This window comes from Notolabrus celidotus, chromosome 2, assembly GCF_009762535.1.
Source record: "Notolabrus celidotus isolate fNotCel1 chromosome 2, fNotCel1.pri, whole genome shotgun sequence".
Classification (NCBI taxonomy): Eukaryota; Metazoa; Chordata; class Actinopteri; order Labriformes; family Labridae; genus Notolabrus; species Notolabrus celidotus.
Genome location: NC_048273.1, coordinates 31592239 through 31614664, shown reverse-complemented (window position 1 = coordinate 31614664; position 22426 = coordinate 31592239). Strand labels below are relative to the sequence as shown.

At 39.7% G+C, this 22426-nt stretch overlaps 1 protein-coding gene across 1 annotated transcript; it reads right to left on the bottom strand.

The window, feature by feature from the left end:
• Positions 1-7404: 7404 nt before the first annotated feature.
• LOC117829044 (desmoglein-3-like) lies at positions 7405-21055 on the bottom strand. The gene is made up of 12 exons (XM_034706567.1): positions 20972-21055; positions 20004-20145; positions 18344-18513; positions 18071-18205; positions 16598-16783; positions 15821-16419; positions 14757-14899; positions 13744-13965; positions 13392-13646; positions 12969-13087; positions 10301-10624; positions 7405-8449 (listed from the first exon to the last, which is right to left on the bottom strand). The coding sequence occupies exons 1-12, from the start codon at positions 21053-21055 to the stop codon at positions 7463-7465; spliced, it is 3366 nt and encodes a 1121-aa protein (XP_034562458.1). The 3' UTR covers positions 7405-7462.
• Between the last annotated feature and the right edge of the window lie 1371 nt (positions 21056-22426).

Below are 22426 nucleotides of genomic sequence, written 5' to 3'. Positions count from 1 at the left end.
ATGAAAGAAATGTGAGTGGCTGAAAGCTCAGCAAAAGTTCAGTCATCTCTGTCAAACAAATTTTCCTGTAACTTTTTATCCCTATATCATAAATACTTTCTAAACAGCTTACTTTCTACGTATTCTGTAATCCAGTTTTATTGGTTCGTATTCCAATAAAAATGGATCCTTGACTGTTCTGCTAGTTTCTGCAGGATTTTAAACCATGTATCGTAACTCTTACAGCGTCAAACTTTTACAGACACAGCATTACTGTCCAGGCATGTCTGAAGAATAGCAACCACATGTCAGTGTGGTGTATTCAGCCCAACACAGTTATAAACAGATACATATGAAGTAGTGGAGCAGCCTTACACTCATATGTTACTGCTGCATGCTGCAGCCGCAGCACAGACAGGCATAAATTACAGCCAAATTGCACCAACTGTTCCCTGTCTATCACTGCATTCTTGTATGCAAGGGTTATTATATGCAGTATTTTTTGTAGCCTGTATGAGTAATATGGTGCTAAAACTAAAAATAAGCTCTGCAGTGCATGATTTACAGCCCGCCTTTGAGATCTCTGGCTGAGAAAAACAATTAAAACTGAGCAGTTATGTGTCATACGTAATCATCACTAATCATATTGATTTAATGTAATCTATTCCTCTTGGAGAATAAATCCCTCTCCTTTAATAACAGGTTAATGGACTGTCACATATCCTGGTGTGTCAAGGTGAAGTGTATAAGTAGCTCCAGGGTGAATACTCACCAAAGCCAGTGTTAGCAGTAGAAGGCCCACGGCTGCAAGGGAGAGCCGAGCCATGAGGGCAGCATATGCCGACCTGTCCTGTCTGTGTGTAAAACCACTGAATGCTTATTTCCAACTGAGAAAAAACTGCTGAGCCTTAAAGAATTTGTGCAAGAGACACACCTATGTTCTGCTTCACCTCCCTCTTTTTACATGTACAGTAGAACCACACCTATATGTGCAGACCCCTCCTCCCACCCCCACTTCATGTATGAACTTATAACTTCAGCTGTCACATGCAGAATGTTTCTCAAAGGTGTGTCCTCTCACTGCCTTTGAGTTGGAAAGTTAACATTCAAGCCTCAGGGTTGAACACTTGATCAGGCTAAAAGGGACGGACAGGTAGAGCACATTCTGAAGACCATTCAAACTTCTTGATCCTTCAGAAGAATCCTGATTTTCTTCTTTCTTTGTTAAACATACATGTTGTGTATTCAGAATTAAAACAAAAGACTCAACAGAGCACTGCAGACAACAACTCCTCCTATGATGTGAGCTTTGTTGGGATCTGGTTACTTGACCCTGTTTCTCTTCGACTTGACTTATGTTTGTTGTATGTGGACCTCAGGCAGAGTAGCTGCTGCATTAGCGGCATCCAAGGGAGATCTGAATAAAAGAATATAGGGGCAAAGGTGAAGCCTCAAAGTGTCCAACCACATCATATCACCCTCTGTATGTTAGAAAACCAGAAATCTGTATCAAAAAGTGTATTGTTTCCATAAAGAAGTACTCTTGTTTTGTGTCATATTAAACTCTTTATCATCATTCAAAATAAATTAAGCTTGTTCTGCCTTCCTACAATAATGTAGACCAAATGAAATGAATGCTGCATCCTCATTTATTTCACTTTAAATAGAACCTCTTCATGTGTCCTTAAAGACTAGTAGGTCTAGACCGTACTCTATGCTCTATTATTAACAAAGACCCAAAATCAAGACAGGATAAGATCCAGTCCCTTCTTACTGAGATGACTCAGTCTTATCTCATGCATGAGCACTGAACCTCGCAGTTTTTAGCTAGTTACAGCGGCAAGGAAAAACTTCCTATTAAGAGGCAGAAACCTTGAGCACAACCAGACATATGTTGAGAGAGAGAGAGAGAGAGAGAGAGAGAGAGAGAGAGAGAGAGAGAGAGAGAGAGAGAGAGAGAGAGAGAGAGAGAGAGAGAGAGAGAGATGATGATTGAGGCATATTTGGATTCTGAACTTTTTCTGCCTCAAATCAACAAAACTAAAGAAAACACCTGAACCTGCTCTGACACATTAGTCCTTTACAATTTGACTCCTGAAGCTGAGTCTTTTTACTGTTTTTCACTTAACCAGGTTGCATTTGTACAGCTTCTCAGTTTTGATCTTGCTGACAGGTGTATTATTTGAACTCTAATCTGCTCACTATAGACTTACTTTAATAGTTTATATTGATTTTAATGTTGTTTTATTATTTTGTTGATTTTAACAATCTTTTTTTTATTATTTATCTACTTAATTGTATTGGTATTTTTAGCCTTTTTATCTTCAACTCCCTACACTTTTTTATCTATTTATTTTAACTATTTTTATTCCAAACTTTAATTTGAGTCTTTAACTTATTTTAATTCCATATATTTGATTATTGTTGGTCTGCATTAGTCTCCATTTTAATATCTATTTTAAAATCATTTTTTGTTTTTTAACATGTCTTGCCATTATTTCATCTCTGCTTCTTTCTTTTTGTAAATCGCTGTAAAGCACTTTGAATTTGATTTGTATGAAAGATGCTATATAAATAAAGCTTGACTGAAATTAAAGCTCTTGTGAGGAGTTTTTAGCTGGTCATGAAACTGGCTTATATAAAACATGAAGAACATGAGCTAAAAGTTTGATATTGTGTATACTGTACACTTTCAATTTCTGCAAACACTGCAAGGGGATAGGTGTCAGATGAGATGGTTTACATTATGAAGAAGAAATTACATTTTTTCTGTTTTCCCTGCAAATATTCACAATGAGTGACTGTAAAAACAAAGCAAAATAAGATTGTGTCAGAAAACATGACATTCACATGTACCAAAATTAACACAGAAAGAAACTTACTATAAAATATTTTTTTTAAACCAAGACAACCTTAATTCACGTACTGAGCATTTTGCGGCATTATAGTACAAAACAGATTACAAAGCCTGTTGCCCCATCTATTCACAATGCAGTGTATATAAACAGTACAGAACCCACATATTTAACAGACTAAAAGATTCCTGCGTGTGCACCACAAAGTAACAAACATAATTTTAAGGGGATGTTTTTTGCCTCTATTTTTTACAGTGCATGATTGGAATAAATGCAATTTGAAAAACACATACCTCTGTAAGATTTATTGGCTTCGGCACCAATTCATTACACATACAAATTCACAAGACTGACAGCTTTACGAGAAACTGCTTGGCGTGAGTCACTGGTTAGACCTGTCATTTGTGGACCAGTGAAACTTAAAGACCAGGTGAGTTGAGTTCAAGTGACACTTTAGAGACAAGTTATGACCAAAGCTTGGATCTTTGAAGGGGTCACGAAAACACCAGCCGCACCCCCTTGTCTGTGTGGTTGTAGAGTCTATTTTGGAGTGTCCAGCGAGTGCGTGTGATGTGTGAGTTGGTGTGCAGTTCTCCAGGCCTGATATGACCCACCTGTGCGCCAGATGAGAAGCCTGATTGGTGTGCAGCTGCTGAGAAGATCAACCAATCAGAGGATTCAGCTGCAGAGTCTGCCCCACCATCATTCAGAGTGTAGCTTTGTTGTACCTTAGTGTGTTTTGTGCACGTAGCCTGCTACTGATTAGTATTAGAAATATTGCCTGAGCAGACCAAGTTGCTTTGTTCTATTGTTCTGTTGTCGATATAAGACACTCCTTACCAATAAACTGGCAATAAATGAAATGGTTACTTTTAATGTAATTATTTACAGGCAGGCCCTGTATATGCCTCGTTGTATCTGGGGTCCATGCTGACTGGCATGCACGTTCAACCATTGACTGTGTACAGAATGGACAATGGATCTGGCTGGTACTGATGTCACACCCTCGCCTAACCAAAACACGCATTAAGATTATCAATGAAACGTTAAAGATCCGGTTGGTTAAGACTACAGCAGAACAGATTCCTTACACAGATATGTGCTTCCAAAGTGGCACATCACGTGACTGAATACTTTGCTCAGCTCTCGGATGGATGGATGTAACTTGGAAAGAATCTGTGCAGTCAGGTCTGGTACGGCAGTTAACTCACCACATAACTTTCTTCAACTGCAGAATCCGCATTACTCTGGTAACAACTTTGCTGAAACGTCTGCCCTCGCTACAAGTGCGTGGCCCCACTGCTTTCTTTCGCCTCCCAGATAATTTATCTTCTTCGTGTTCTGTCCAGTAATTTAGATTATATTCCTTCAAAACTGCTACCTTCCCCTTGCATATCAGGAGTTTTGGCATTTCAACTAAACTCCACAACAATTACTGCAAACTGTGTGTTCTCCACAAGCTGCAACCTCTGGCCGCGAGAATTGAAGTCAATTAGGAAGTGTTAAAAACTGCAGTTTCTCGGGTGTCCACTTGAGGCTGGCACCAGAAGTACCGGAAACCACATACACACCAATTCAAAAAAGCCGATATTTACAGCAGAAATAAACATGTTTACAGCCTGGTTAAAAAGATGTAATTTCTCGATTGACACACACTGTCTTTTCTGATGCGGCAGTTTTGAAGATATTAAGATTACGAGTTTTCCATTATGAGAGGCACAGCTGACTTTGATTGACAGGCAGGAACACTGTAGCTGTAGGCTCAAAACCCGCCTCTTTACCTTGACAGAAGTTAGGTTGAGTTCAGCTTATCCATTATGGTTCCTCCCAACGATCGACTTCAGGAACAGATTGGTAACTTCACGGATACTACCTCCATTATTTATACAGTCTATGGTTTTCCAATCACATTCCCTTTTGGTTTAGAAAGACATTTTTGACGTTAGCCATCAAACAACAACAAAGTCCAAAGTTTTAAACGGAGTCCCGAGGAAATACATTCAATTTCATGCTAGTTTTCCATGACTACCAACCCTAGCTTTAATCAAAGGATTGCATTTTTTTGCACTCGAAGAGTTTTCAGGAATAAAAAAATTGTCAGGTAGAAAAAAAAGTCTGACTCAGTCGTTTGTGTTTTCTATTACTCCATTTGTCCCCGAGAAGCTGAAGTGCACCACACCCTAATGTTTGTAATAGCACTGAGAGCCTGCATGTTTTCCTTATGATAGTTTCTCCACGCTCTCTTAATTATAGGTATAAACAAATTGTTGATGTTTTCATGATCCCTCCTCTGTGAGTGCTAATTCTGTTCATTTTATTTGGTTTTAATTTCTTATGAAAATATTATGCTTGCTTTGTATTTGTTCATTTTCTCCTCGCTATCAAGTTCTGCTGCAATTGAAAGTTTCTATACAGTAGGATAGTTTTCTGGATTTAACAACTTTAATCTTAAAGACATTCTTATTAAAACTGAAATTATATTCTCTTTCAACATAGCAAAAAAACATTTGCTGTTATTGTACACATATTTGAAGTTGCCTCGTGCTTGTTTACATCCAAATTTATCGACATGGTAAACATTTTGTTATAGATGAAAAGATTAAATTTCTCCTTAAAGAAGATTTTTCAAAGAAGACTCTAGCCCAGCATGAGTTGAAAACTCTGTGAGACGATCAGATGTTTGATAGAAATGTGATTCTATTTCCTGTGATAGAAGGTGATGCATGGTTTTAATGAGGTGGTTAACACTTCTGTCAGACAACTGAACACGTGTTAATAACTAAAAACTGAATCACACAATAAAATATGACACATTACACTTGACTGACAAAAATCATCCCTGTGTGATTTGTTTTGTACTTTTAAATTCAGATTTATAAATTAAATCAATTTTTTCTAGATAAGGTGGTGAATTAATGACATCATATTTGGTATCATAACAGATGTCATCGAGCCTTATTGATTGACACAAATATTTTAAAATTAAATATTTTACAATTAATTAAACAGCAGAAGCCCAGAAATGTGAAAGGCTGTAATATGGCCATCATAAAATATCTTACATGTTGTGGTGCAAATTAACTTTGAAAGTTAAGTTATAGGATTATTTTTAAACTGCTGGTCAAACTTCCTGCTGAGAAAAGTTTTCTTGGGATGCGTTTTTTAAAATGTAACCAAAGAGAGAGAGAGAATACGAATAAAGCAAGCCATATTTATACAAGCTAATATTTATTGGCAATATGGTTGTAAAAAAGCCAGATAATTAAACTTCAGTTCCTTCAATCATATTAAGTTGAATATGAGTTGTTAGGCTGTGGTTCGTTTGCGCCAGACTTTTTAGAAAAGAGTAACAACAGTATCAGGCAAACACAATAACACTAAAAAATGCACTATTTATACAACAACACCCCAAGCCACAACCATAAAATGAACACAACCAAAATGTACAAAATTAGCTTTAGAAATTAGTGCAGTGCTCTTATTCATCTTATTTCATCAAACACTTTAACCCATGTAAACAAAAACCTTCTCCCAGAGCAACACAAATCTGGTCTTAGTGCGTTATTTTAAGCATTTCCCTCCACCTGACGCGTAAGCTCAGCAAAACAATGAAGCTATGAAGAGCATGAGCAGATTTGCAACTGCAGACAGAATAAATTTGAAGAAGCGCTTTATTCTGCTGTCATCATGTGTTTGAGTTTCTTATTTTGAGTTTTAGTACTGCCATCTAGTGTTCAGTTTCAAAACTACTGGCATACTATCATGTACGTTTTAAAAAAAAATCCTTCTCCTGTTATGTGTAACTAATCATAAAGAAACACCTCCTCCAAATATTCCAGACAGGTTTAGACAATTAACTTACGAATCAAGGCTGATAAGCAACAACAATATACTGAGGTTCTATTTTAATAGAATAGAACTTCAGGTCTAGACCATACTCTATGTTAAATTATTAACAAAGTCCCAACATCAAGACAGAGAAAGACTCAGTTTTATCTCATCTTAATCCACCATGAGTAGATCGCTTTGCAGTATTAAGCTTACAGCGACAAAGACAAACTTCCTTTTAACAGGCAGAAACCTCGAGCACAGCCTGACTCATGTTAGACAGCCACTTTAAAGTTTTCCTGTCAAATCAAAATGTACAATAAGTGAAGTATGTGCCAAGTATCCAACTGCTCATGCTCTGTTTTGGTAATTAATTAGTTAAATGTTGTTAAGGTAGACTAACAGTATCATCATTAAAAACACTTGTTTGTTAGAAAACACCTGTTCATAAAGAAACACCTGTTCACTACAAACATCTGTTCATTAAAAACACCTGTTGGTCAAAAACAGCTGTTTGTTGCAAACACCCGTTTGTTAAAAAACACCTGTTGATTAAAAACAGCTGTTCGTTGCAAACACCTGTTTCTTTAAAAACACCTGTTCATTAATACACCTGCAAGTTTTGAATTAACATATTAAATTTAGACACATGGCATTATGAAAGAAAAGATAATCATTATTCAAATTATTCACTAGTATCATAATATGTTTGTTTTTTATTGGACCAAAGATGTTTAAATGTAAAACAGTTGCTTTGTCGTTTTTGAAGGAATATTTCAAGTTACTTGGCCTGGAGGTGCTCATGATTTCATCGTATATTTGAATGCTTCTGATGCCGTGGACTTAGTTCTTCTCTTGCCCCCTCTCTGCGTGAACACTACCTGCTCCTCTTCAGACCCTACTTCTCCAACACTCAAGTTTCCATTAATCTGTGTCCCCATATAGCCCTGCAGTGTCCCAGCCCCGCCTTCTGACCTGATCCTTCGACCACTCCCTCTGACACTCATCACCTCTCCTGGGCCGTCAGACCATGGCCACATGCCGACTCCCTGGCTCCCATCTATCACTGTGTTCATTCTTGTTCTACCCAAAGTTAGAGTCCCAGCAGTGTTTCTCCTGTGAAGGATGGGTCCAATGTTCCCATGACTCCTGCTAAGCAGAATCATGCCCTGCATGTTGTTGAGAGGAGCTTCAGCTAGCAGCACAGGACTCTGGAGCTGGGGTTGGACAACGTAGTGCATTGGCTGCAACATAGGAGTGGTGTAGAAGACAGGCTGCTCCTCTACTAGAAGCATGTGGCCAGAAGAGGGCAGCATGGCTTCGTTAACAGTACTGACATGAGGCAACTGTAACATGCTGCTGAGGCGTGTGCTCTGCCTATGCATAGTGGAAGCTGCTTCATTCAAGCCCATGAGGCTGGTGGATTTTTGTCTCAGCATGTGGCTGGAGGAGGCTCTACTAGAGCCCATTGCACTGCTGGATGACAAGCCCATGCTGACATCTTGGTTTTGTTCTGGTTTGGCCTCCACACAAGACTCAGCGATGATGTCAACTTTACTTGACTGTGGCATGGTGACACTTTTTGGTAGTGTCGGAGGTTTAGGAGGAGAACAGATGTCAGCCAGTTTCTTGAATTTTGGCCCGAGGTCATTGAGGAACTGAAGGTCATCATCGGATTCTACCAGGCTGCAGCAGCCCACCGAGCCGGCAGGGGAGCCAAGGCCCTCGAAATCATGCTCCAGCAGACAATCCCACGCTGCACTCATTCCTGCTGCACAGCTCGCCTTCTGCATCAACAAAAAGACAATAAAAAAACATTTGTCGATGCCAATTTCAATAAAAATTCCACAATAATTACCTTGAGAACACTGAAAGATATGCAGACTTCACCTCTTATTATTATCAGCACTGATGTGCTGAAGGCAACTTTTTACGTTTTATTTGGAAAATTAACAGCTGTTGTTCCATTATAAAAGCTGCATGGCTGCTTTGCTTGTGACAGTTAGAGTCACACAGGAACAATATAAAAAGTCCTCTGACATTCGGTGTTCAAAACATCAACACATCATCAGTAACACTGCTGACATGACAGACTGAATGAGAAACATGCTATTCATTTTTAATAAAATACAGCTCAAACACAATCAGGTATGTCGTGTATAACTTCTGGTATCAAAGTTTTTTAATTGAGACCTAATCTGTATTACATGGAAATAAATGCTATTTGTTTATGTGTTATAATGACTATGACCGGTTCCATTTGTTGAATAAACACCACGGCAATCAGAGTTTAAACAAGTTCTGGTTCAATTTTGTTTTCCCATTTTTAAAGATCAGAAATGACAAAATACAAGACTCAAATCAACTTCATCATACCTTCATCAAAGTGTCTGCCGCCTTATATGACTGTTATTTATTTCAACTGTACTCTACGTTCTTATGTAATGTCCAATTATGGAGAATAAGAAGAAAAAGATCAACTCTACTATTCCCAGAGAGTAAATTTAATTTTTTCCCGTCTATTATTCATCATGCTAAATACATGCAAAAACAGAACCCTATGAATCAATCATTCAATCTTTATTCATATAGCGCCAAATCACAACAAACGTCATCTCAAGGCGCCTTCACAAACATAGTAGGTCTAGACCGTACTCTCTGTTAAATTCTTATTATCTAGCTAGTTACAGCAGCAAGGCCAAACTTCTGTTTAACAAGGCAGAAACCTGGAGCATAACCATACTCATGTTAGACACACATCTGCCTCGACCGAAACATATGATCATGTATTAATGGAGAGATGTCAGAGTTAAGGCTTGTAGCTGATCAGAAAGGCTGGTTCTGTAAATCGGAATACCTCTGACTCTCTTGAGGTTACCTTGGAGAAGAGAACCAGGACTGAATTAAAAACTGTTCTGATCTTTGAAGGCAAACCCCTGCACAATGTTTTTAATGGACTGAGAAGCTCCTTCAGTGAGTGACTGGTGATGCTGTAGTGCTCCATGGAACGCCTTAGAAGGTCCTTTGTTCCTGCAGCAGTCAGATTTTTTTAATGAAAACTTATAGCCATGGATATGACCCAGCTGTTAATTATGCCTCAAATGGTGTGACTGTGTTATTTATTTATTTGTCGTGTTTTGTGACTGTATTGTTCTTATTGTTTGTTGATTCTGTGAACAGAACCTTGTGGCACAAGTTCTCTAGTCTAATCCAACACTTTCGCATTTGCTTCAATTCTCGCAGCCGGAGGTTGCTGCTTGGTCCATACCAGAACTTAAAACCAGACACCCTCTGGTTTCTGAGCCAAAGCCCTACACACTGAGTGACACACTGAAGTAAACACTGCTGGCCTAATCCTAAATTAAAGAGATGCATGCAAAGAGTACATTTGCATAATTAAAAAATGAATATGACATTGTAAGAAACACACTGAAATGCAGAAAGATTTAATGCAACGTCAATTCTGCATGACATTCAACAATCATTGACAATGAAAAAAACAACCTGAAGGAAATAGAGGACGGGGAAAAAAGCCTACTCCAGTATTTAGCGCTACATCGTAAAACACTCAAACACTATGCTTCATTCTGACTCACTAGTGAGAAAGGTAGAGAATGTGTCACATTGTATGCTCTCACCTGTGAATAGTAATCATGTAAGAGCACATCAGGGAGGGCGATGTCATCCGTGCTGTCATGCCTCAGGAGCTGTTCTGTCGTTGAATAGACCTCCCTCTGGCTCTCCCTGGTTTCTCTCCAGCTCTTCCGGGATTCTCCATAACCGCTGTGCTGGATCCCGAGGTTGGCTTCACAGCCGGACTTGTAAGTGTTGTTGGCACTGCCCATGGTGAGAGTCATGAAGGAGGTTGTGTTTTCTTTGGGGCTTGAGGCCACGTTGTTGACCTTTACAGCAGACACAGCAGCAGGTGCTGCCTTGACTGGTGAGCTGAGCAGAGGCACTTCCTAATGGAGAAAAGACAATGGACAATAAAAAAAATATATCAAACCTGCTTTTTTTTTCACATAAAACAGGATGAGTTTTTGTGCAGGTGATACTGATTAGTTAGCCTAAAAAAATACTGTATCCTATTTTGGAAAGCAGAACACCAAGCACTGCCTTTCTGCCCGATGTTGTTTGTTGAATCTTGATAACAGACTACAAATTATCTTAAACATACTTTTCTAAACCAGAGATCTTGAGGATTGTAAGGAGTATCATTTTATGCTCTAAAATGTGTACATAGGAAATGTTAGAATAGCTGCTTTTAGCAATAAAAAGCTGTATTGGAGGTTAATTTGGTCAAAACATGATGGCTGCTTAATACAAGTCTGGTTCTGCTCGAGGTTTCTGCCTGTTGAAAGGAAGTCTCCCTGCTGCTGTAATTTGCTAAATACTTCGAGGTGCAATGCTGATAGTGGACTAAGATGAGATAAGATCTAGTCCTGTCAGTAAGACGGGACTGGATCGTATCCTGTCTTGATGTTGGGTCTCTGTTAATAATTTAACACAGAGTACGGTCTGGACCTCCTCTGTTTGTAAAAGCGTCTTGAGATAATGTTTGTTTTGATTTTGTGCTATACAAATAAAGATTGTTTGATAGATAGATTGATTGATTAATAATATTGGCAGTATTAGTGTCTAGGAGTTAAAGGGTTCCAGTAATTGTAGATTTCAAGAACTATATATATGATGTGAACCAAAAAATCTTCTTCTTCAAACATGGTTTGTCTCATACAGCAGTGGCGGCTGGCCAATAGGGGGTGCTAGTGCGCCGCCCCACCACTCACCATATTACCTTCAATAAGACAAACAAAAAATAAATCAAAATGAATAATAAAATAATATTCTGAACTATATTTATATGTATTTTTATATGAGCAAGATACATATTATATAGTTAATGATGAGTAAAGGTGTTTCGTTCATCTGTGTTGTCTGATTGGTGACGTGTTTCCGCCCTGGACACAGAAATCCTTGGCCATAGACTCTCATTAAAAGTTGTACATGTGCAGTAGCTCCTCTTCAATACAAGAGATAGGACCATGGCTGTTTCCGAAACGGCCTGCTACATACTACTTACTAATGTAGTAGGCAGTAGGTATTGCCTACTACATACTGCGTTTGAATTTAGTATGTAGTATGACTGCTCTGTCCGATCTGTCATGCAGCATGCTGAGCCAGACTTCGCTGGATTTCCGGTTTCGGAAAGCGGAAGTAAACAACGGCGAAGCCGATAAGTAAAAAGCTTATTTAGCATCCATTTATGATTTAAAAAGTAAGGAAGTGGTTTATATGTAATTTGATAACTTTCACAGCACCCAAAAACGGATTTCCTCCCGTCAAAAAATGAGGAAAAGGAAAAAGCAGAACGAGCGCTGTGCATTATGGGAAACAGTACGCGAGGAAGACTGGTCCGATGCACACTGAGATATTTTCCCGAATCAGTAGACATCCGGGGAGTTTTGGCATACTGCAGATTTTGCTCTTGTTCACATACTACTTACTACATACTGAATTTTGGACATATCAGTACGTACTGCTAGTATAGTAGGCGATTTCGGAAACAGCCCATGTCTTGGCGCACCTTCCCTGCGCCCAGAGCTGAATGCAGCTGGACGGGGCCGACGTCACAGCCGTCCGTTATAAAGTGCGGCTGATCGACAGGTCGAGCCATAGGAGTTGGAGACGATCGGACAGAGATGCAGAATGGAGAAAACTAAATTAATAATTCAGTGAAATCACTTAAGACATCACCTTTTGAGAGGAGAATGTACCAGGAGAAGCTCAACGTGAAAGAGCGCAGACGTGATCAGCAAAACTTCACAATTAATCAGCAGTCAATAGATAGAGACAATACCCCGGTCTTTTTAAACCAGGACCTGGTTTAGCAACAAGGCTTGGCTCACTGCATGAAGTGAGGCTAATGCTTTATTCTGCTTTCCCTGCCTCCTTTTTTTCCAAATGTCAGGATCTGATCTAGCATGGATTAAGACAGGTATTACTGATTTGAGCACTTTTCAGAAAAGACAAAGAAGCATGAACAAACTAGGATCCACATGGAAAATGCACTGTAACTAGTCAAGTTTGGAAAAAGAAACATTTCATGTCAGCTTGATGAAGGCTACAGGAGAGGGATCCGTCAGCACAATGAGGAGGTTGACAAAAACAGGCACATCCTATCTAAAATGATAGGCTGTGTCAAGTTCTGTGGTGTGATACCTTAGTACACGTTGGCTTGCTATTTTGGAATTATAGCCCCCCTGGAGAAAACTCCACCAGCCGCCACTGTCATACAGTATAACTTACCTTGTCCTCTCCTCTGCCCTCTGTATGATAGACGATCAAGTGTTCTCGGGTATCGAAGGGAAGCTCAGAGAAGCTTCCTGACGTTCCACATGAGCAAGTCATCAAGAACAGAGCTACGACTGTAAAAACAGAGCGGAATAATGTGGTCTTTCAAAACCCTGATAGAAGATAAATCACAACTTTCCTCACCGACAGATGACAGCAAGGAAATGTAGATGTGATTTGGAAAGGTGAGTATTTAAATAAAATGTTTTAAAAAGTATCAGATTGAAAATATTTTTGTTCATGATGCAGTCGTTAAAAAATCTGTCTTTTGATGCGGTATGTTCAGTTATTAAGAGGTTTGAAACATTCATTCTGTAGGTTAACGTAAATGCATTATTGGCATCATTTCTTAAGCATGCTAACACAATGTGTACTCACTAAGCAGTGTCAGAAGTCCCAAGATCAGCATCCCCACTCCCAGTCCTCCAAATGCAGAAGAGGAGTCCTTGAGATATTTAGCTCCAGCAACTGAACCTTCAGCTTTGCAGGTCTTTCCTGTCTCACATCTGCACACATAAATTTCCAGATTTTGGAGATCTGGGCAGGCAAGGCCCTGCTGGTCCTGGATCATGAAGGCAACCTGGTGGCGACCAGGCCACAGTGGTTTCAACACCCTGAGGGATGCACTGGTGGCTAGGAGTGAAGAATGAGAAGAATGAAGACAACTATAAGTTGTGTGCTTTTTTTCATGTTCAAACTAACTGATACTAAATACAAATTGATACGATACCATTTAGAGGCTCAACCCTCCACTCCCCCTGACTGTCCTCCTCCACAAGGCTGAAGCTGAAAGGAGATGAGTTTGGATCTCCATCTTCATCTATCGCCGTGACATTAACGACCTCTGTGTCAGAGCAGATGTACTCCACATTGTTGGCCAGTGAGGGGCAGTTATCATTTGCATCTCCCACCTGCAGTGCTATTGTACCTGTGACCATCTTTGCAGGCATGTCTGTGGAAATCAGAAAACATAAGAAGTTTACAGAAGACTGAACATAAACTGTAAGGAACCTGACTTATTAGAAATCTAGAGCAATGAGGACCTCAAGCATCCTCATTTCTGCCTCACCATAGACTTTTCTGGAGTCCCTGAGCTCCCTTGTCTCGTAGGTTCCTCTGAGTCGCAGCCGTAGATGTCCTGCTGCTGTGGACGTTCCAGACCAGCTGCTACAACTACTACTACTATCCATCTCACAACTATCATCTCTCTCTCTTCATCTCCTCTATCCCTCTTTCCAACCCCAACTCATTTGAGGCAGATGGCTGTCTCACATGAGTCTGGTTCTACTTGAGGTTTCTTCCTGTTAAAGGGACATTTTTCCTTGCCGCTGTAACTTGCTAAATGCATCAAAGTCAGAGTCCTGTGTATGATATTGACTGGATCTTATCCTGTCTTGATGTTGGGTCGAGACCTGCTCTGTTATTATAGCGTCTTAGGATAACATTTGTTGTGATTTAGTGATATATTTATAAAGATTGGTTGATTGATTGATTGATTGATTGATTGATTGATTGATTGATTGATTGATTGATTGATTGATTGATTGATTGATTGATTGATTGATTGATTGATTGATTTCTGACCCCAGCAGTAAAACAGCTCAAAGAGAGGCTAAGGGATTAATGCGAGATTTTAAGTTCCTCTCTATCCAAAACTCTCCAAAACCTCAAAAAGCAGGAGAAAAATTTCCAGCTTCACCTCCTATTTCATGGCTACAACAGCCAACAATAAATAGAGCTTACCTTGAGTTATGCCCAGTATTTTAGCATAGTAAGTTCCATTAACCAAGGACGGGGACTCTCTGTCCGGAGTCTTTAGAAGTCGAATCTCTGCTGTCTCTGGGTCGATCAGCAGCAGGTTGTCAGGATCATGGCCTTTAGCATATCTGTGGGAAAGTATGAAGCAACATACAACATAACAACGTGCATTATCTTCCTTGCAGAAACCAACAATCAAAGCTTTGTTTATTTGCTACTGTTTCACCAATATGAATCCCTCTGCTGCTGAATTTCATAGTTAATACATGGAGGTAGTAAATGATGACATTTTGTTGCACTTAAGGACTTAAGATTAAGGTCATTGTCCCAGTTTTGTATAAACATTGGGTGCAGACTTAGCCTAATGGTTAAGTGGTGTGCCCATATAGCAGGTGGTCCCTAATGTCTTTCCTCCACTCTCTGCTGGTTTCCTACCCTACCCACTGCCCTCTCCTCTATAAATACAGATGTAAAAGCCCAAAATTATAACTTAAAAAAAAAAGTTTGTATAAAAGATAATCATTCAGTAAAAAAAACCCTCCTGATATGTCAGTCCGTACGAATGTTCTTTTTGACTTCACTTTGTCCTCCACTTTGAACCTCAAGCCAATTGGTTCCCAATGGAAATGTGATTCACATCCAAACAATCAAATTTTTAATTCTTAGACAATCCAGTGGCGTGGGAAGCCTGTCAGTCTAACACTAACATTTTGTACACGAATGCCTTGCAACCTGGGAAAGGCATCTTATGACTTAAGTGATCCTTTAACCTCTCCGTCTTAGTTCAGAAAAAGATTCATGCTCATGGTTCTGGTTGAAAATTTTTGTATGGATCAATAAGTGACTCAGAATTTAGTCCACAACAAGGTTTGATTGCTTTCAATGATGTTTTAAGCTCAGTAATAAACAGATGTGTTTAGTTTGCATTTGTATTATATGTGAGTAATTAAGCAATGCTAAAATGGTCATCCATAATAGAATCTGAGTTATTTTATAAAAGTGCATCTTTTAAGTCAGTAAACTAAAAGTGAAGTGTGTCTCCAGCTCACCGAATATTATCTGCAGCTTGTCCAGTGTCAGTGTCGGTGGCCGTGAAAACAGAGATCACCTCCATTACCGGACTTTCCTCTGGGTCCTCTGATACAGAGACAGGCATCACGAGGGGTTTAAAGGCGACCCCCTCAGGTTCATTCAGCACTGCGATGTTCACCGGGTAAACTTTGCCTCCTCTTGGCTTCTTCTTCTTCTTCCTCTTCTTCTTCTTTTTAGCTGAACCACCAGCTCCAGGGCTGACACCAGCATTTGCCCCAGCTCCAGCACCAGCACCAACTGAGACACCAACATCTGCTCCTGCTCCTATATCTGTGTTTCCTCCACCATCTCCTCCTCCAGCCCCACCTCCAGCTCCACCTCCTCCCCCATCCCCGTCTCCTTCTCCCCCCCCATCTCCATCTCCTCCCCCATCCCCATCCCCACCACCATCCCCATCTCCATCTCCTCCCCCATCCCCATCCCCACCACCATCCCCATCCCCTTCTCCTTCTCCCTCTCCAAGACCACCATCGCCGCCTCCATCTCCCAAATCCGGAGCTACATTGGACACGACCACTCCAAGCTTGATATCTGGATTTTCTTCAAAATCGACAGGCTGGGACCACAAACAAAATTCCACCACATCAGTTTAACTCCCACAAGTCAGTATTATGACATATTTAGTCATTAGGCATTCAATTATTCTTATAAGTTAGGTTTCACAAAATATTTAAGTGATGTCACTGAGCAAAATATGATTGTCTTATCAACACCAGTTATCAAGAAAGTTTTACCTTTTCCAGCATCAGCACACCCTCGTTGGTTTTGGGATCAGTCTCTATGCTGAACGTGCCATCCTCATTTCCACTGATGATATCAAAAACAGCCTCCCAGTTATCCGTTTTCTCCTCGTCATCATCCAGCGCCTTGAACCTCATGACTTCCACTTTAGCCGTGTTCTCCATGATGCTGCCTGAATACTACAGAAGAACAAAAAACACACATCCTTAATCAATACTCACTTCAAAGTTTGAGAGAGACTACTTTAACTCTCATGTCTACTACAAGTCCTACTAAAGGTCACTATTAAAAATGCTGTGCAACATACAGTTTGGCCAAATTTAAGTTTTGGTTATGAAGGATTCAATTAATTTGGGCATACAAAAGTTAGCCAGTGAGCTAACACATTTTTTTTCAATTGTTATCTCTAACATGGCTAGTGAAAAAAAAAGACTAGGGTCATTCGCTAGGGTTTTTTTTTATTCATGTAAGTCTATGAGAATAAAAATGAAAGATCAGGTGTTTGTTCTTTTTATACTTAATTCTCCCACAATATGCTTGAATGCAACAACCCCCATGTTTTTGCCTACAGAAAGACATGGCCGGAATTAAATATCACTTGGTAAACCATAAAATACATCTAGCTTTTGTATGTTTTTATACTTTTAGTCCTATTTCAAGCTTGGTGGTGGGGAACTTACAGCTGCCTGTTGTTAATGAGAATAGCAGCCAAAAACTGGCCTTAAAGCTGCTGTTGGTAGGAATGGTGTAAAAAACGTTACTTTTTTTCTGCTGGGTTTGGAGAAAAGGTCATAAAACCCATTGGTACTCAACTGTAAGTGAAGTAATTTGAGATTATTGCGAAATCTTTGTGTTTTCCAATGCCTTTGTATCAAGCAATGTTATTATCACGGACCAATCAGAACTCCTCCCCGACCCTCTTTCGCCCTGATTGGCTGGGAAGCCACTACTTCCCCATAGAACTTGCTCAACAATCTTTTGTGGGCGGGGTTACGGCAGCAGAGAGGGAAGGGGGAGGTGAGTGAAAGGAAATCTGGTGGGGAGGGGTAGTGCTGACATTCGAAATCTATCTCCGAACTGATGTTTATATCAAGACTACCAACAGCAGCTTTAATCAAAAATCTAAACAAAAATAGTGGTTGCATTTTAAAAAATAAAGGAAATAAAAATGTTGTATCTGTTTTCTATTTTTCTTTCTGAGGTGATAGCAATATGTAAACATATGTATTGCTATCTTTTGAACGCCATACGTTGGAATGTATTGTCAATTTGTGGACTACTATAGGGACAGTGGGGTCGAAAAGTTTGTCATACAGCTGGTATAATCACAATGAATGTATCTAAAAAAAAATAAAGCTGAGGAATAATACCTTTAACTTTTGATAAGCTACGAGTCAAAGTTTTCTTTTAAAACTAAATCAACCTTCCTTTTATTTTCTGACACTTTGTTTATTACTTCTTGATACCTCGTCTTTCTCCAGCACTGGTTTGTTATCATTGATGTCCACTACTTTGACATCAATTGTACCGGTGCTCGTGTATCCTCCAGGAGCTCCATCCATATCACTTGCTGCAACTGTCAGTGTGTATAAGCTTTGTGTCTGTGGACAACGGAGAGCAAAAGCATGTTTACCACCCAATGAGTGCCTGATAAAGATCCCTTAAACATTTTAATAAGGTTGATATATTAAAAGTACATTCATATTCAATCAATATCAGATTTAAAGCAGACAACTAACCTCTCTGTCCAAGGTGTTTTCTTTCACATAGACGTTCCCGGTGTTTCTGTCTATGTAGAAACAGTCTTTGCCATTAAAGGGCTCCTGCTTCACAAGGCTGTAGGCAATCTTTGAATGGAGAGAGCCTGCCTTGTCTGCATCAGTGACTATAACCTGGCCAACTAAAGTCCCTGGAGAGACAGCAAAGGAGGACAACATTCAGTATTTCACGAGTAGTTAATATAGTTAGGAGGATCTGCACTCTTGCCATCAGGTCCATGTGTGCCTGTTTGTGAGTGGGTTTAAGAGAAAGGATGATTCATTGTTGTTTAGCCATTGGTGTTGCTGCTTATGTTATTATAACATAAGCAGCAACACCAATGGCTTCGGTTATAATTTGGTGTGTAAACAGTCATCAAAGTCAAACATTTTATAACTTATAAAATGTTTGACTTTGATGATTTTATAACTTACAAAATGTTTGACTTTGATGACTGTTTACACACCAAATTATAACCGACTGTCTAACATTGTGTAGGCCCCCTCCAATCAGGTCCCAAGTAAGTCAAGGTCAGGGCTGTTTTAGCCATGATATTCCTCTAGAACTCTAAAGATGGGCTGGTTTCTGGCACTGAGATCTTTTGAGACCTGGAACATGCAAGGTGGAGCTTCCATGGATCAGAATTGGTTGTTCAAGTCTTCAAGGTGCTCAATTGGATTGAGATCTGGAGATCAGATCAACACCTTTAACTTGTAATGCTACTCCAGGCCACCTTTTTTCATTGCCTTGTAGTGCCATTTCAAGTGCTTTCAGCATTTGGCAGAGGTCAGCATGGGCACCTTGACTAAGCCTCGCCTGCTGATGTCGCTGATTTACCAGATGGATGATGACTGACTTGGTTGTCAAGGCATCACAATTTGGCAAATAAGAAAGTGGCGGATCCATTTTTCCTGCTTAAGACACATTGGCAAAATGTTCACTTGCTGCCCAACATATCCAACCCTTGACAGCTATTGTAACCAGATAGTCATTCACCTCAGCTGTCAGGAGTCATAATATTATAGCTGATTGGTCTACGTGCCCACATGTCTTCTTGTGAGATTATAGTTACAGTGTAACTAGTTATTAGAGCACCGTAATTAAATATCGAGCTCTTCTTGTTCTCTTGAAATCAATGGAGAAGTGTTTTCCTGCTTTTGATGAGGAAACTTGCAGCCTGTTAGCATTCAGTTCCTCCTCTGTGGAGCCAAAATGAAATGTGTGGCGTTAGGGTGAAAGTAAAAAATCAGGTACTTCAGAGCATCATCTTGAACGTATGTTGGCATGTAAAAGAGTAGATCCTCAATATAAGATGATTCATGTGTATTTCAATAGAAAAAAAACATCTTTATTCATACCATTCTATTTATTTGTACTTGTAAACTATGTGCACGCATCCTGACGTATTCAAGGCATAAAGATACGTATTCAGTGTGGCTCTCTTGTGGCCCTTGCCTGTGGAAAGCAAACTGGTTCTTAGCTGGTAATCCACAATAACAAAACTATGGTCATTATTTTGCATTATTAGACATCTAAATTAGAGATGGGAAACCATAGACAATCACTGGTTTCAATCTGTTTGAGTTTCTCTTGTGGTTAGTGTATGTTGAGTTTTTATGGCTTAATGTGTTCATGTTATACCTGCTGAACTGGACTCATTGACTGTGGCTGCAGGCATGGAGACAAAAACAGGTGGATTATCGTTCTCATCCTCCACATCAAACCTCAGGTCTATTCTGCCTTCAGCCACTCTGCCGTCATTAAACTTGGCCACTCCTGTCAGCTGTTGAACAGAAATAAAGTTAATACAAATACATGTATTCAAGAGATTATTCACTACATTTCAGTGACATAATTTTTCTTGTTTTTTAAACTTAGGTCTGTTTACAACTCTTAAGAAATATAAGATGTTTCAGAAAATGTGTCATGAGATACCTGATCCAAACTTTAAGCAGTTTGTTCTACATGTAGATTTTGTTTTTTTAATTGGTTATGAGAAATTTCAGATGCAAAAAAAGAGTAAAGTCATCATGAATGAACATCTCAGCTCTGAAGCTGACACATCATTGGATTGGATTGGATTGGATTGGATTGGATTGGATTAGAAAATCTTTATCGTCCCCAAGGGGCAATTTGGTTTGCAACAGAAGTCACAAGCATCATATACAACACAGGCAATACACATAATAAACAAACATAACTTCATACTTTCAAATACATAACTCCCGTGGATCACATCATTTTTCTGCAGTGAGATATGAGACACTGCAGATCGTAGCCGGAGGTGAGCAGCAGTAGACAATAATAGGGGATATTAGCATATTTAAAGAGACATACCAAATATTATGAAGGCATAGAGTTCAAGTTAAAAGACAGGATGTTTTTAATGGCCAAAAAAATATATATTTTGAAGTGTGCATGATGAAAGCTTTTAGAGGTTTAATCAGTGCTTGGAGGGAAACTTACTTAGCATCAGTTGTTACAACCATGGGTTTAACTCACTAGCAACCTCAGCATTCAACACTTTGATTAAATAACCTAAATCAGTGACTTCTTGTTTATTGATTAGTGGAAAAAAACCCAACATGTTTATGAAGTTTTATACTCACAATATACGTCTCCCTCTCCTCTCGGTCTAGCTTTCCTTGGACAAACACCAATCCAGTATCCTCGTCCACAACAAACACATGCATTGGCCTCTCGCTGGCACCCGGACCAAGCAGGAAGTAGTAGAGTCTCTGTTCTTCATCCCAGTCTGACCTGATCTAAGAATGGCCAGAACAATGCGCACAACAGTTAAGTTATTTTAGCAACATATTTTACATTCAATGTTGTCCATCCCACATCTTTAACTCAACCCAGGACCTTATTTTCCTTGCTCCGCATTGACATTTTAACAGTCCAACTGGCAACTAGCAAGAATGGAGTAAAGGTTAAGTCAAAGATGTGGACGTTCCGGACTCCAGCTGCTACGGACATGCCAGACTCCAGCAGCAACAGCAACAGCAACAGCTACTACTACGGGGCAGATGGTTGTCTAACATGAGTCTGGTCCTGCTCGAGGTTTCTGCCTGTTGAAAGGACGTTTTGCCATGGCCCTGTAACTTGCTGAATGCTGCAAAGTGCTCTACTCATGGTGGATTAAGATGAGATAAGACAGAGTCCTGTCAGTAAGAAGGGACTGGATCCTATCCTGCCTTAGTGTTCGGTCCTTGTTAATAATTTAACATAGTACAGTCTAGACCTGCTATGTTTGTAAAAGTGTCTTGAGATAACATTTGCTGTGATTTGGCGCAATACAAATAAAGATTGATTGATTGATTCACCATAGACCTTTCTGGGTGACCCTGAGCTCCCTTGTCTCGTAGGTTCCTCTGAATCGCTGCCGTAGACGGCCTGCTACAGTGGATGTGCCGGACTCCAGTGGTAACAGCTATTACTACTTCTATCTGTCTCATCACTATCATCTCTCTCTTTCTCTCTCTTCTTCTCCTCTATCCCTCTTTCCAACCCCAACTTGATCGAGGCAGATGGCTGTCTTATATGAGCCAGGTTCTGCTCGAGGTTTCTGCATGTTAAAGGAAGTTTGTCCTTCCTACTGTGACTTGCTTAATGCTGCAAAGTGCTCTACTCATGGTGGATTAAGATGAGATCAGACTGAGTCATGTCTGTAAGAGGAAACTGAATCTCATCGTGACTTGATGTTGGGTCTCTGTTAATAATTTACAAGAGTAGGTTGTAGACCAGCTAAGTTTGTTAAAGCGTCTTGAGATAACATTCCTTGTGTTTGGCACAGCAAGAACAGAGATCGATTGATTGATGGATTGCCATGGCGGTTGAGGTAAGGATTTTGTTGGGCTTTGTTCCCTCTATTTTTCTTGGTTTACAGTCAAGGTATAAAACCTTTGGAGCGAACAGAGCTTCCTTTGTTCTTGCCTGTGAGCACAATCTAACCAGATACCTTTGCTTCTCCTATCATGACAGATCCAGATTAACTAGGAAAAACGGAAAATTCGATATACTAAATACAGGGCACAAAAGGTCTTGATGTTGAAATCAGATGC

What these genes read in the sequence shown, in the direction of transcription:
- LOC117829044 (XM_034706567.1), bottom strand. Translation starts at nt 21,055, where the DNA reads ATGCATGTGTTTGTTGTGGACGAGGATACTGGATTGGTGTTTGTCCAA. An exon ending in CAGTGCTGGAGAAAGACGAG is followed by an intron (nt 16,784 to 18,070) that starts GTATCAAGAAGT and finishes GTTCTTCTGTAG; the next exon opens with TATTCAGGCAGCATCATGGA. An exon ending in GTGTGCTGATGCTGGAAAAG is followed by an intron (nt 16,420 to 16,597) that starts GTAAAACTTTCT and finishes TTGTGGTCCCAG; the next exon opens with CCTGTCGATTTTGAAGAAAA.